This window comes from Anolis sagrei, chromosome 1, assembly GCF_037176765.1.
Source record: "Anolis sagrei isolate rAnoSag1 chromosome 1, rAnoSag1.mat, whole genome shotgun sequence".
Taxonomy (NCBI): Eukaryota; Metazoa; Chordata; class Lepidosauria; order Squamata; family Dactyloidae; genus Anolis; species Anolis sagrei.
Window position 1 is genome coordinate 340328733 of NC_090021.1, and position 15889 is coordinate 340344621.

A 15889-nucleotide genomic window follows, 5' to 3' on the forward strand; every position below is an offset into this window, starting at 1 on the left:
TCCTTCTCATTTGATTTAAGGGCCTTGTAGAATCTATATAAATAAATATGTAATGTTTGTTTGTGGAATTAACATAACTCACAAACCACTGGACGAATTGACACCAAATTTGGACACAAGACGCCTCTCAGGCCAACGAGTGGCCATCACTCATAAAAACACCGAAAAACACAGCGGAAGGGACTTAAAAACCCAAAAATTGCAAAAAGACACTACAACGCATGCGCAAAGATGACTCCCCTGGCAAACAAAACACAATAGCATATCCACACTCTCTTCCGGACTACAGATCCCAGCATCCCCTAGACCAGGCCCATTAGAAGAGGAGGATGATCCAAATGCACTGCTTCCAAGCTTCAAGTTTTCTTCTTGGATTTTTTTGAGAGCATCCCAATCCCAGCATATTTCTGGTTTCCTATTCCTGGACTGCAACTCCCAGCAATCCTCCAGATAAAGAAGATAGATAGATTAGATAGAGGTAGCTAGGTAGGTAGATGGATTAGGAGGACTGCTGGGAATTGCAGTCCAAGAATAGGTAGAGATGGAAGGATGGGGAGAAAGAGGAAAGGAAAGAAAAGGGGGGAAGGAAGGGAAGAGGAAGAGAAGGAAGGAAGGAGAGAAGGACAGAAAAAAGGGAAGGAAGGAAGCAAGGAAGGGAAGGGAAAAAGAAAGGAGAGAAAGAGGGAGGGAAGGTTGGCCACAATAACACTTGGCGGGTACAGCTAGTTTTTAATAAAGTTGCTGAATGTTGAAAATGTGGTGGAGCAAAACAGAGCTGTATTCAAAATATGTTTTTCCTTCAGGACATTGACATGATTTTTAGCAACATCACAGATATCCATGAGCTGACAGTGAAGCTCTTGGGGTTAATCGAGGACACGGTGGAAATGACCGATGAGAGCAGCCCTCACCCGCTGGTTGGCAGCTGTTTTGAGGATCTCGCAGAGGTAAGTTGGCAAAGCTGCTCAGCTTGTATTCTCTCCTCAGGTAGAAGCTGCGCTAGAGTATCTATGCATGTATTATTATATTTATTTAAACCCCACTTTCCCCCAGGATTGAGCAATGTACATGTTTATGGATGTCCCTAGACATTTTGCTGTCTGCATCAGAACAAATAATGATTCCTGTAAAAAAAAATCCACCTGTAATAGTAAATAGTAGCCAAAGTTGGTCAAGTTAATTACAAAATACTTAATTACAAACATTTCTGTCTCTCAAAATATAATAATAATAATAATAATAATAATAATAATAACAATAACAATAATAATACACTTTATTTATATTCAGCTTTTATCTCCCCGGAGGGACTCATATACATATGAGGCAAACATTGAACACCTTTACACATAGTGAACAACGATATACAACACAGGCATTGCTAAAAATCAAAGACAAAAGGTAAAACATATAATTAAATTGTTCAAAAATTAAAACCAGTTTAAAAACAGCAGTTAAAAATAATAGTAATAAAACTTTATTTACACCCCGCCACCATTTCCCCAAGGGGAATCGAAGCGGCTTCCATAAGGCCAAGCCCGACAACACATCAGTAAAACAAAATGCAATAAGCAAAAACAATCATAGAATCAAAGACTTGGAAGAGACCTCATGGGCCATCCAGTCCAACCCCCTGCTAAAAAGCAGGAATGTTGCATTCAAATCACCCCTGACAGATGGCCATCCAGCTTCTGTTTAAAAGCTTCCAAAGAAGGAGCCTCCACCACACTCCGGGGCAGAGAGTTCCACTGCTGAACGGCTCTCACAGTCAGGAAGTTCTTCCTCGTGTTCAGATGGAATCTCCTCTCTTGTAGTTTGAAGCCATTGTTCCATTGCGTCCTAGTCTCCAAGGAAGCAGAAAACAAGCTTGCTCCCTCCTCCCTGTGGCTTCCTCTCACATATTTATACATGGCTATCATATCTCCTCTCAGCCTTCTCTTCTTCAGGCTAAACATGCCCAGCTCCTTAAGCCGCTCCTCATAGGGCTTGTTCTCCAGACCCTTGATCATTTTAGTCGCCCTCTACAATTAATATAACTCGCATATCAACAATAACACACAAGGATTTAAAAAACCTATGTTTTAATGGTCTTTAACTGCGATTTTTTAAAATACTGGTTATATTTAATTCTGTTTAAATGTCTGACCACAGCAACACGTGGCGGGTACAGCTAGCATACAATATATTATATTATTTGCATAGTAGAATATCAGTATTAAATATTACTTTGTTGTACTATACCATTACATTGTAATATTATTAGTAAAATTACATGTAATATAAATATATAATTATAATATATTATTAGTATTATATTGCATTACATTATAATATTATAAATATATGTATATACAATATATTATATTATATTACATTGTATTTTATTATTAGAATAGCACAGGAGACAAGGTGAAACATTCACAGATACAGTATTAATCAAAGATAATATTCAGCAGAAAAGTGGAGTCGCCTATTCACTGCTGAACAGTGAATATAAATAATACGTTATATTACTATTATTATTATTATTATTATTGTATGTCTACACAATGTTAGCAAAGGACATAAGTTTGGCTCTTGGCTCTGTTGCGAATTAAAAGCAAACCGCAGTTTGGTGACTGGGTTTGGTGACTGGGAATGCACTTGCAAGCTTTTCCTCTCCTTGCACCCAAGAGTCCCTTCTTTCAGTTCCTTTTTTTCACTAACTGGGTGCATTAATAACTTGAGCCAGAAAAACCTCTGGAGTTTTTACAGCCAGCAATCTGATTATGTTATGGGAAACAAAAGAATTCTTGGACATTTATTTATTTATTTTGTATCAAAAGCATTGCATAAATTAGTATAAAACTGATAAAAATAGAATAGAATATATTTTGACCAAAACGGGCAACAGCAACCTCATTGTCTGTAGCCTCAAAAATTCTTCCTCTGTACATGTGGCAGGACACTGAAGACACGCATACAGATGCGGAGTTGTCTGTTCTGCTCCACAGTCACACAAGGTGGAGCAACTTGGACACTGAGGGATGAGGGATCTCTCAACCTTATCTTATGTTTGAATCGAACCGTCACCTGAATCATATACAAATTATGGGAAAGGTCTGATTCTTTGAAATTGTTTGTGTGGTGCCCAGTACTTTGAGAAGCCTGGCCAGTATTCCTTTTAGCAAAGTAAAATCATCTATCCAGCAGGCTGTCCTGTCTGCCTTAGATCATGTTGACATTATTCAAGCTGTGCCAACCTTCACGAGATCAGAATCCAATCGGTACCCTATTAGTTGTATACGCGTTGACTTATTCTAAGTTGCCCCATCCCAGGATATAAAGGTATCGTTCCTTTCAGCCAAGGTGCAAGTTAACCTGGAATATTTGCCCTCCTTTCCTAGGAACAGGCCTTTGACCCATATGAAACCTTGTCCCAGGACATCCTTTCTCCGCAATATCATGAACATTTTAATCATTTGATGGCCAAACCTGCCGTGGCTTTACATTTCCAGGTGAGTATATGTGTATGTTTGTGTGTATTTAGACGTGTGGGCAGGAATGGCAGGGACACATTTTCCTGAATCAGAAGTGACAAGGCACCAAGTAAGAACTTGAGAAGGGGTTTGTTGGATGTGTGAAACTTGGGGAGCTTTCTTCGGAGGCCAACATTGCTTGTTGTTTTTATTTATTTATTTATTTACAATATTTTTATCCCGCCTTTCTCAACCCGAAGGCAAGTCAGGGCAACAGTTTGGCAGTGTAATTTCTCCAGTGGTTTAGGATGCAGACACCCCGTGATAATGCAGCATGTCTCATTAAGAGCCACATCTACTGTTTTAGTGTGGTGAGATGTGTTCCACACTGGGCATGCGTACTCAGCAGCAGAGTAGCACAGTGCAAGGGCAGATGTCTTCACTGTGTCTGGTTGTGATCCCCAGGTTGTGCCAGTCAGCTTTCGTATGATATTGTTTCTAGCACCCACTTTTTGCTTGTTGTTCAGGCAGTGCTTCTTGTAGGTAAGAGCACGGTCCAGAGTGACTCCCAGGTATTTGGGCGTGCTGCAATGCTCCAGTGGGATTCCTTCCCAGGTGATCTTCAGAGCTCGGGATGCTTCTCTGTTCTTGAGATGAAAGGCACATGTCTGTGTTTTAGATGGGTTGGGGATCAGCTGGTTTTCCATGTAATAGGCAGTAAGAGCACCTAGAGCTTCAGAAAGCTTCTGTTCTACCATCTCAAATCTCCCTGCTTGAGCAGTAATGGCACGGTCATCAGCATAGATGAAACTCTCTGTCCCTTCTGGCAGTGGCTGGTCATTTGTGTAGATGTTGAACATGGATGGAGCAAGCACGCTCCCCTGAGGCAGGCCGTTCTTCTGTTTCCGCCATCTGCTTCTCTGGCCCTGGAACTCAACAAAAAAGCTCCTGTTTTGTAGCAGGTTTCCTATGAGGTGGGTGAGGTGGTCGTCCTTTGTGATATTATACATTTTGTGATATTATACATCACAGGAGCTGTCTTCATAGACCTGTCAGCAGCCTATGATACTGTGAACCACCGCCTCCTCCTGAGAAAAATGTATAATATCACAAAGAGTGTCAAATGTTCAGTTTTAACTGGTTCAGATGTTCAGAAAAATACCTTGACGTACTTTGCCCATTGTACCACTCTGAAAGTCATCTTGAAAAACCTGCTGTTTTGAGTCTGTCCCACAGGAAGCAACTTGGTTATAAAATTGGTACAATTTTGAATGTTGCTTGTGTTCTTTCCCATCTTTCAAATGGCAACCGCTGAAATAAGTCTTTCTTTCTCCTCCAGTCGATTGCTGATGGCTTTAAAGAAGCAGTTCAGTATGTCCTCCCACGCCTGATGTTGGTTCCCGTATACCACTGTTTGCACTACTTTGAAGTATTACAGGTAAACAGATGCTCTTCAGAATAAAGCAGAACTCAAGGGAATCGTTCAAACTTAAGTAGGAGTTTGGAACTTTACCAAATAGATGGGCAGGGAAGAGTGTCACACCTTTTGCCTCATTTCTGTTTATTTGGGCTGGGGTCGTGAGGTGGAGTCCAAAGTGTCCAGGGAAATTAGAGAAGGCTAAGAGTCCAAACTTATTTAGTGAGGTCTGAAGTTTGATAGTCCTTCTCTACAGAATCCCTCTCAAAATAAATACAACTTGCTTCAAATTATACTCGGCTGCATTAGTTCATTTCCGTAGGACTTGTTCCTCTTCTGTTTGCAGTTCAAAAAAGGTTAAGATGCTTTGTTTTTATTTGCAAGCCTCACATGTCATGCAGATTAGCTGTAATTTTAATTGCTCAGAGATCTTGCTTTATTGGGCACCACATTATATATGTTATCGAAGGCTTTCATGGCCAGAATCACTGGGTTGCTGTGATTTTCCGGGCTTTATGGCCATGTTCCACTGGCATTTTCTGCTAATGTTCCACCTTCTTTCTTCAGAGGTTCTGTTGATAGTGAAACAAGTGGAGTGTATACTACCAGAACCTCTGAGGATGCTTGCCACAGATGCAAGTGAAATGTTAGTAGAAAATGCTGCTGCAACATGGCCAAAAAACAGCCCAAAAAAACTCACAGCAACCCACATTTTATTTTCAAAAACCACATGACTCTAGCCATTCTATTCAGAGCTATAATTGTGTAAATAGGCATACTCTTCTGCCTGTTAACTGGTACTGAGGAAAGTAATATGATAGACAGTGTCATAGTCAAAGAAAAATATTTACTACAGAGCTGAATAATAAGATCTACAGCAGGCATGTGAATGTTTTATATCAGCCACCAAAGGCTGATGGTTTAACGGATGATTTAGAGAGGATTGCGAGCTTTCCTATGGCACAAAGCGATGGGCTCTCAAGTGTAGGAAATTCAGGTCTGGAAAATTATGGTTCCCTCTGTAAGAAAGTTGGCTTGGACAGGGCAGTGCCTCAAGGGCTGTCAGGGGAGTCAGAAGTTGCAACAGCAGACAAGGAATTGAGTGAAGAGCTCAGCGATAAAGAGGGCTTGCATGGGAATCCACCTGTAGCTATGGAGATCAACAAAAGTCTTCGTTCACAAATTAGAGCTGAAAATAGATTGTGTCATTCAGAGAGATTATGTCATGATGCCAGGCAGAGGTGAATCAAGCAAACACCCAGTTTATATGAAACAGTTTAATTAAAACGGCACTTACTTTGTGGCTGTTTTAATAGTCCAAAATATAAAACATAAAGATAGCGCTCAGCCACAGAACATAAAACATTATTTAGAGATTATTCAACCCTTTAGAACTAAGCAAACACTACACCATAGTCAAAGGATCCAGTCCAGGGGTCAAATGCTGAGAGTTCAATGAGCAAAGTCCAGGGATGAAGAGTCTATACCGTAGTCAAAAGCCAGTCCAAAGATTCAAGGTTTCAGGGTTCCAAGAGTTCAGGAGACAGGTCAGGACGCCGAAAATCCAAAAACCTGGAGGAAAACCAGCAGCATCCAAGTTAAGACAAATATTTTTCTCCAAAAGATCATTCCCAAGGTTAGCTCCTTATATCCAGGAACACTCAGCTGCAACCTATCTCTTGCATGCCTCCACCCTTAATTGCTTTCACCCATAAACACTTACTTAGAGATTATTCAACCCTTTAGAACTAAGACTTACATTAACACTTCCATCACCAACTGCTAGGTCTGCCACCACCAACCACCATCAACTGCGGAGCATGATACATGACAGATTTCATGGGAAACCCGTGAAGGAAATTCATGGGAAACGAAATGATTTCATGGGTGTCTATTAAACCAGTTGTTCTCTTAAGATCAGTTCAGACAGTGCTGTGTTAGAGTGAGAAGCTAGGCCTGAGTTCTCTTGTTCCTTGTTCAAGTCAAACTTTGATTTTGGGTTTAATATCCTGGAAGTATTCTATGCTCCTGTTCATGTGCTCCTGTTCATGTTTTATTAGTTATACCTCTTGATTGTGGACTTACGCTGTATCTGTGATTTCTGGCTGTTCCTGGACTTTGTCACCTCTTGAACTTTATGAGATATTTGGGTTATTGCTTGGTTATCACCAAGCTGAACCTTTTTTGCTGAACCTTGTTGCTGAACTTTTTTTTTTTTTTGATTATGTATCTTCCTTTCTTATTCTTGATTTTTATATGTTTCTACAATAAACTGTTTGCTTCTATTCCTGGACTCTTGTGTGGTGCGGTGGTCATAGGTGTTTCCAGGCCTGGAGTGTAACTTGCACCAACTTGGACCCTCCAGGTGTTTTGGACTTCAATGGCTGTTAGGAATTGTGGGAATTGAACTTGGAGGGTCCAAGTTGGCACATGCCTGATCTGCAGCCTCAGACACACAGCTGGTTCTATGTCGTTTCCACCTTGTTCCGTGCCTTCAAGTCATTTCTGACTTGTGGCAACTCTGAGGCAAGCCTATCACAGCGTTTCCTTCACATTGCAGAGAGTCTCTTGCCTTCCTTTGAGGCTGAAAGAGTGTGAACACTCCAAGGATTTTCATGGCTGAGCAGAGCTGCAAACCCTGTCCTCCAGAATTCTAGTCCAGCTCTCTTAGTTATTACACTACTCTGGCTCTCTCTTGGAATATTATGTGCTTCTTTATTTGCCTCAGGAGTAGCTCATGCCTGATGGAACTCATGCCTTTGTCCTTTCAGCAATTGCAAGAATGTAGTGAAGACCAAGAAGATTGTGAGTGCCTGAAGCAAGCCATCACAGCGCTCTTGAATCTCCAGTGTAGCATGGAACGTATATACAACAAACACTCACCTCGACGCCGGCCCGGGTAAGAAAATCAGCCGAAAGCATTGGATACATGGGCTAGAATTTGGTGCTTTTAGAAGCAGTAGCAAGTTAGATAACATTTGGGCCTACCAAGAAGGGAAGTTGTAGCCAAGGCCTTTGCTTCATTCTGTGAGCACAATTTCATGCATTGGGTCCCTTTGCTATGCAGCAAGGACTATCATAGTGAAAGAACTTGTGGCAGTAGTGAAAAGAGGGCAGGACAACAAGGCTTGCATATTTGCTGGGGTTAGGAGTGCAAGATCCCTGCAAAAGAATTATTTCTGATCAGAGAACTCCTCTGTAGGACATTCTAAGCCCTCCAGCATGATTCTGTGGTGAACCTCTGTCAAAGATCAACCATAAATTCACACTGAAGGACCTAGGGGGTCCTAGAGAAATAACAATAATAAAGTGTAATATTGTATCCTGTGCTAACTCCCCTATGGGGACTCAGTGCAGCTTTATTTCTCGTGTCAGGGCAGCCAGTCAATTATATTGTGTCCAATTCTGGGCACCACAATTCAAGAGAGATATTGACAAGCTGGAATGTGTCCAGAGGAGGGCGACTAAAATGATCAAGGGTGTGGAGAACAAGCCCTATGAGGAGCGGCTTAAGGAGCTGGGCATGTTTAGCCTGAAGAAGAGAAGGCTGAGAGGAGACATGATAGCCATGTATAAATATGTGAGAGGAAGCCACAGGGAGGAGGGAGCAAGCTTCCTTTCTGCTTCCTTGGAGACTAGGACGCGGAACAATGGCTTCAAACTACAAGAGAGGAGATTCCATCTGAACATTAGGAAGAACTTCCTGACTGTGAGAGCCGTTCAGCAGTGGAACTCTCTGCCCCGGAGTGTGGTGGAGGCTCCTTCTTTGGAAGCTTTTAAGCAGAGGCTGGATGGCCATCTGTCAGGGGTGATTTGAATGCAATATTCCTGCTTCTTGGCAGAATGGGGTTGGACTGGATGGCCCATGGGGTCTCTTCCAACTCTTTGATTCTATGATTCTATGATATTACATTTTTAACAGAACAAAGCAAACAAACAGAGAAAATACAAAATGTGTGAGTTTGGTAGTTGATTAAATGTCCTTTGACCAATATCTGGCCACTTGGAGTGCCTCTGGTGTTGCCGCAAGAAGGTCCTCCATTGTGCATGTGGCAGGGCTCAGGGTGCATTGCAGCAGGTGGTCAGTGGTTTGCTCTTCTCCGCACTCGCATGTCGAGGATTCCACTTTGTAGCCCCATTTCTGAAGGTTGGCTCTGCATCTCGTGGTGCCAGAGCGCAGTCTGTTCAGCGCCTTCCAAGTCGCCCCGTCCTCTGTGTGCCCAGGGGGGAGTCGCTCATTTGGTTTCAGCCATTGGTTGAGGTTCTGGGTTTGAGCCTGCCACTTTTGGACTCTCGCTTGCTGAGGTGTTCCAGCGAGTGTCTCTGTAGATCTTAGAAAACTATGTCTGTATTTAAGTCGTTGACGTGCTGGGGATGAGCTGGAGATGTCTCTGCCTTGGTCCTTTCACTATTGGCTGCCACTTCCCGGCGGATGTCAGGTGGTGCGATACCGGCTAAGCAGTGTAATTTCTCCTGTGGTGTAGGGCGCAGACACCCCGTGATAATGCAGCATGTCTCATTAAGAGCCACATCCACTGTTTTAACGTGGTGAGATGTGTTCCACACTGGGCATGCATACTCAGCAGCAGAGTAGCACAGCGCAAGGGCAGATGTCTTCACTGTGTTTGGTTGTGATCCCCAGGTTGTGCCAGTCAGCTTTCGTATGATATTGTTTCTAGCGCCCACTTTTTGCTTGATGTTCAGGCAATGCTTCTTGTAGGTAAGAGCATGGTCCAGAGTGACTCCCAGTATTTGGGTGCGCTGCAATGCTCCAGTGGGATTCCTTCCCAGGTGATCAACATATAACAACATATGATCAGCAGCTAACAACATATAACAGCTATACTCATTTTAAACATATATGTGAATAAGATGATGTAACAAAATTGAAAACTGGGAACTACATTTCCTCGTGGCTACCACCGTTTTCCTCCATACATGTGGCATAGGAAAGTGCATTGCAATGCCATCGGAAACCCAACAGGATTTTACACCTTAATGTTTAAAAAAGGCATTCTCTTTAAGCATAGGCATCATATGAGCTTACTTGTGTTGCACCCCAGCCAGAGTTCACCTTGCCCTTACCACCAACCAGGAATCCAAAAGCATTAGTAAAACAGTTTGTTGAAGAGAATACATGTAAAAGGGGGGAGGGGGGAACCACCAGAAGGAATAAGAAAGGTAAAATCCAACAGGTAAGGACGTTAAGATCGTCTGGGGAGGCCCTGCTCTCAGTCCCGCCGGCCTCACAAGCACGCCTGGCGGAGACGAGAGACAGGGCCTTCTCAGTAGTGGCCCCCCGGCTGTGGAACGCCCTTCCTACAGACATTAGATCAGCCCCCTCCTTATTGGCAGTCCGGAAGAGAGTGAAGACCTGGCTCTTCAAACAGGCGTTTAACTAAACAGTGCAATTGATTGATTACTGAAATATGGATTAATGGACAACGAGATCGGATGCTTATTCTATTGATGAGACGTGATGGATTGTTGTTTTGCTGTATTGTTGTATTACTGTATTGTATTGATGTTTTTGATGCTAATTAATTGATATTACTGTTTTAAATGACTAATGATTTTTGTACCATGTTGCTGATACTGGTTGTTAACCGCTCTGAGTCGCCTGATGGCTGACAAGAGCGGTATACAAGTGAAGTAAATAAATAAATAATCAGAAAACCATCAAGGACCTTGAGATCGTCCGGGGAGGCACTGCTCTCGGTCCCGCCTTCGTCTCAGGTATGTTTGGCGGGGACGAGAGACAGGGCCTTCTCAGCGGTGGCCCCCCAGCTATGGAACGCCCTCCCTAGAGAGTTTAGATCTGCTCCCTCCCTCCTCACGTTTCGGAAGCAAGTCAAAACATGGCTGTTTGAGGAAGCGTTCTCAAACACAGAGTAACGGATATGGATAAATGCCATAGGAATGGACGATTGACAATGGAACTAGACAACGCTTGACAATAAGGAGATGCTAATGATGTTGTTTTTATTGTTGTGGTTTATGTAATTGAAATGTTTTAAAATGTTCTATGATACTGTGTATACTGTTTTGTTGGAAACCGCCTTGAGTCGCCGATAGGCTGAGAAAGGCGGTATACAAATTCAGCAAATAAATAAATAAAAGGTAGGCAATAAGTAAAAACCCAACCAAGCTGAAGAGGAGTAAAACACTTCAAAGGCAATAATCCAAATAGTACAGGAAAACAATCATAACATGAGCATAATCCAAGCAAACAAGAATCAAAACTTGTACATGAATCCAGAAGAACCAAGGCTATAAGAATTTCTCAAAACATGAATCGAAATTCCCAGGAACTTAGACTAAAACATGAACTGGAAACAGGACTTGATATCCTTACTATTACGTAGCGTTGCCTGATCTGAATTCTCAACCAGATGCTCTCTAATTTAAGGGCCGCAAAACAGGAAGGCATTTCTTTGACCTTGACTTTCTGGCTTGTGAAACTTTCTCTGCGCTTCTTTCTCATGGAGTCTTTTGGACTTCCTGAGCTTGATGTTTTTCTCCCTAAGATCAATCCCTCTCTAGCCCATCTGTTCCTTCAGAGGAGCTGATTTGGTCTGCTAGGTCTTTTTCAGGGGTTGCTAAGCTTCTTGTTGGCAAAAGGTAATCTCCCTATCTGCTGGACTCCAAAACAGTTCCAGTTTCAAGTCCTGTCTCACAGACAGAGTCTTGCTCTAAAATCTCCTAATTTCCCGCATAGAACGAACCATCCACCCCTCTCCCAGACTCTGAAACCCCAATCCCCTCATCTTCATCTGTCTGAACCACAAAAACTTGATTAAGAACAGACTAGAGTGTCTGTTCTTAATCAAGTTGTTGTGGAGCTCAGGCATGGACAAACTTCAGCCCTCCCTCCAGATGTTTTGGACTTTAACTCCCACAATTCCTAACAGCTTACTGTTAGGAATTGTGGGAGTTCAAGTCCAAAACACCTGGTGGGCTGAAGTTTGGCCGTGCCTGTTCTAGCTTCTCCTTAACCACATATTCAGTGTTAAAGCAAGATGTATTACAAAAAGGTAATATTTGTGATGTTCCTGTTAGACTGTTCTGTTCTTTGGTATACTTTGCTTTCGAAAATAGTTTCCCATGAAAAGCCATGTAAAGTAGTGACCAGCTTGGTGAGGATACGTCATTTAAATCAAAAGTGATTTGATCCTGGATCGTTGTTTCCCATTTACAGCTTGCCAATGTTGGAAACGCTATATGCTTAATAAAAAAAATGTGTTTTTTAGGGAGCCAGTGTTTTGGTTCTACACCCGCCAAGTCCGAAGCAAGCACCTGGCCATTAAAAAGATGAACGAGATCCAGAAAAACATTGACGGGTGGGAAGGCAAAGACATCGGCCAGTGCTGCAACGAATTCATCATGGAGGGGACGCTGGCCAGAGTTGGGGCCAAGCACGAGCGGCACGTCTTCCTCTTCGACGGCTTGATGATCAGCTGCAAAGCCAACCACGGCCAGTCGCGGCTCCCGGGTTACAGCAACGCAGAGTACCGGCTCAAGGAGAAAATCGTCATGAGGAAAGTCCACATAGTAGATAAGGACGATACGTGCGAATACAGGAACGCTTTCGAACTGGTCCCGAAGGATGAGAGCAGCTTCATCTTTGCCGCCAAGTCCGCCGAAGAGAAGAACAACTGGATGGCGGCGCTGATCTCCCTCCAGTACCGCAGCACCCTGGACCGCATGTTGGACGCCGTGTTGTTGCAGGAGGAGAACGAGCAGCCCCTCCGGCTGCCGAGCCCCAGCGTCTATCGCTTTGCGGTGGAAGACTCCGAGGAGAACATCGTCTTCGAGGACAACCTCCAGAGCAGGAATGGGATCCCCCTGATCAAAGGCGGCACCGTGGTGAAACTCATTGAGAGGCTCACCTACCACATGTATGCAGGTACCTGGATTACATGCTTTGTGGGGCTTGGGAAGGCGGGGGCAAACATCGGCATGCCCCCAGGTGTTTTGGACTTCAACTCCCACAATTCTGGGAGCTGAAGTCCAAAATACCTGGAGGAACACAGTTTGAGAAGCACTGGTCTAAGAGAAAGCAGGCTATAAGTATTGTTGTTGTTATATATTTAAAAGATAGCAGGCTATAAGTATTGTTATTGCTATTGTTACATATTTAAGAGATAGGAGCCTATAAGTATTGTTATTATTATTGATATATATTTAAGAGATAGTGGGTTATAAGCATTGTTGTTATTGTTATTGTTGTATATTTAAGAGATAGCAACCTATAAGTATTGTTATTGCTATTGTTATTGTTACATATTTAAGAAATAGCAGGATATAAGCATTGTTATTGCTATTGTTATTGTTACATATTTAGGAGATTGTAGGCTATAAGTATTATTATTTTTATATATTTAAGAGATAGGAGCCTATAAGTATTGTTATTGTTATATATTTAAGAGATAGTGGGCTATAAGCATTGTTATTGCCATTGTTATTGTTATATATTTAAGAGATAGCGTGCTATAAGCATTGTTATTATTATTGATATATATTTAAGAGATAGTGGGCTATAAGCATTGTTGTCATTGTTATTGTTTAAGAGATAACAGGCTATAAGTATTGTTATTGCTATTATTGTTATATATTTAAGAGATAACAGGTTATTTGTTATTGCTATTATTGTTATATATTTAAGAGATAACAGGCTATAAGTATTGATATTGCTATTGTTATATTTATATATTTAGGAGATTGTGGGCTATAAGTATTATTATTTTTACATATTTAAGAGATAGCAGGCTATACGTATTGTTATTGCTACTGTTATCTATTCAAGAGATAGGAGCCTATTAGTATTGCTATTGTTATATATTTAAGAGATAGCATGCTATAAGTATTGCTATTGCTATTATTGTTATATATTTAAGAGATAGCATGCTATAAGTATTGTTATTGCTATTATTGTTATATATTTAAGAGATAACAGGCTATAAGTATTGTTATTGGTATTGTTATATATTTAAGAGATAACAGGCTATAAGCATTGTTATTGCTGTTGTTATATATTTAAGAGATAGCAGGCTATAAATATTGTTATTGTTATATATTTAAGAGATAGCAGGCTATAAGTATTGTTATTGCTGTTGTTAATGCTATATATTTAAGAAATAACAGGCTATAAGTATTATTGTTATATATTGTTATCAATATATATTTATTTCTAGTTCAGTTTATCCCTTTATATCAGGCATGGGCCAACTTTGGCCCTCTGGGTGTTTTGGACTTCAACTCCCACAATTCCTAACAGCCTCACGGCCTTTCCTTTGTGGGAGTTGAAGTCCAAACACCTGGAGAGATGCCAAAGTTTGCCCACGCCTGTCTTACTATATTATTATTATTATTATTATTATTATTATTATTATTATTATTATTATTATTACCATTTTCCCAGAATAGGGACCTTGTACTGTTTAACATCAAAAACACCCACTTTGGGTTGCCTAATTTAATACTGAAGGGGTCTCAGGACATAAAAGTGACCCCTGAACTTGCTGCAGTCCTCCACTTCTGGCCTACAAGAAGGGGCTGGTTCATGAAAGGCCAATCAGAAATTCTTTGTTTGTTTGTTTGTTTGTTTGTATGTTTATAGTGTTTGCATCCTACTTTCTCACTCTCATTCCTGTTTCCCTTTCTAGATCCTAATTTTGTACGTACCTTTCTTACCACGTATCGCTCCTTTTGTAAGCCTCAAGAACTCCTAAGTTTGTTGATAGAACGGTGAGTGAAATGACCCGCCTTCTTGCTTTGTCTTTGGTTTGGTTTAGTTGCATTTCCAGGACGGAGCCTCAATTTCAGTGGCACACAGCAGTTACTTTAAATGCCGGCAGCTCCAAACACATTTCTCTAAGAGCTTCCAAGTCTCCAACAATCCATTAAAAGCTTCAATTAAGTCATTTGTTCTCATAGGATTGTGTGGTTTGGCACACATTTTAGACTATATTGAAAGCAAAACTTGCATTGCCAAAATTAGGTTACCAATGTGCTGTCAAAGGCTTTCATGACCAGAATCACTGGGTTGCTGTGAGTTTTCCGGGCTGTATGGCCCTGTTCCAGAAGCATTCTCTCCTGATATTTTGCCCACATCTATGGCAGGCATTCTCAGGGTTTGTGAGATCTGTTGAAAACTAGGCAAGTGGGGTTGATATCTCTGTGGAATAATGTCCTGGGTGGGAGAAAGAACTCTTGTCTGTTGGAGGCGAGTGTGAATGTTGCAATTGGCCACCTTGATTAGCATTGCAAAGCCTTGCAGCTTCAAGGCCTGGCTGCTTCCTGTCTGGGGAAATCCTTTGTTGGGAGGTGTTAGCTGGCCCTGATTGTGTAATGTCTGGAATTCCCCTGTTTTCAGAGTATTGTTCTTAATTTACTGTCCTAATTTTAGAGTTTTTTTAAAATACTGGTAGCCATATTTTATTCATTTTCCTGGTTTCTTGCTTTCTGTTGAAATTGTCCACGTGCTTCTTGTGGATTTCAATGGCCTCTCTGTGTAGCTTGACATGGTGGTTGTTAGAGTGGTCCAGCATTTCTAGGTTGGTTCATCAGGTGCTCTGCTATGACTGACTTCTCTGGTTGAAGAAGTCTGCAGTGCCTTTCATGTTCCTAAATCCAGTGCCTAAAAAAGGGTTGAAAAACTCGGCTTATACTTTTGTATATAGTGCAATAATAATAATAATAATAACAACAACAACAACAACAACAACATAATTTGGAAACTTTATTTATTTCGTATCAAAAGCATTGAATAAATTGGGTTGTTGTAGGTTTTTTCGGGCTATATGGCCATGTTCTAGAGGCATTCTCTCTTGACGTTTTGCCTGCGTCTATGGCAAGCATCCTCTGAGGACATGGCCATATAGCCCGAAAAAACCTACAAAAACCCAGTATTCCAGCCATGAAAGCCTTCGGCATTGCATAAATTAGTATAAAACTGATAAAAATAGAAGGAGTGCAGGTGGCTAAATATCTTTTGACCAAAAACGGGCAACAG

At 41.5% G+C, this 15889-nt stretch overlaps 1 protein-coding gene across 1 annotated transcript in view; it reads left to right on the top strand.

Moving 5' to 3' along the window:
• The window catches only part of SOS2 (SOS Ras/Rho guanine nucleotide exchange factor 2), a 61636-nt gene that overhangs the window by 19697 nt on the left and 26050 nt on the right, over positions 1–15889 (top strand). The window contains exons 6-11 of the mRNA XM_060752839.2: positions 804–947; positions 3387–3497; positions 4798–4896; positions 7647–7774; positions 12126–12781; positions 14541–14622. Coding sequence (XP_060608822.2) covers positions 804–947; positions 3387–3497; positions 4798–4896; positions 7647–7774; positions 12126–12781; positions 14541–14622 — 1220 coding nt within the window. The remainder of the gene's footprint in view (positions 1–803; positions 948–3386; positions 3498–4797; positions 4897–7646; positions 7775–12125; positions 12782–14540; positions 14623–15889) is intronic.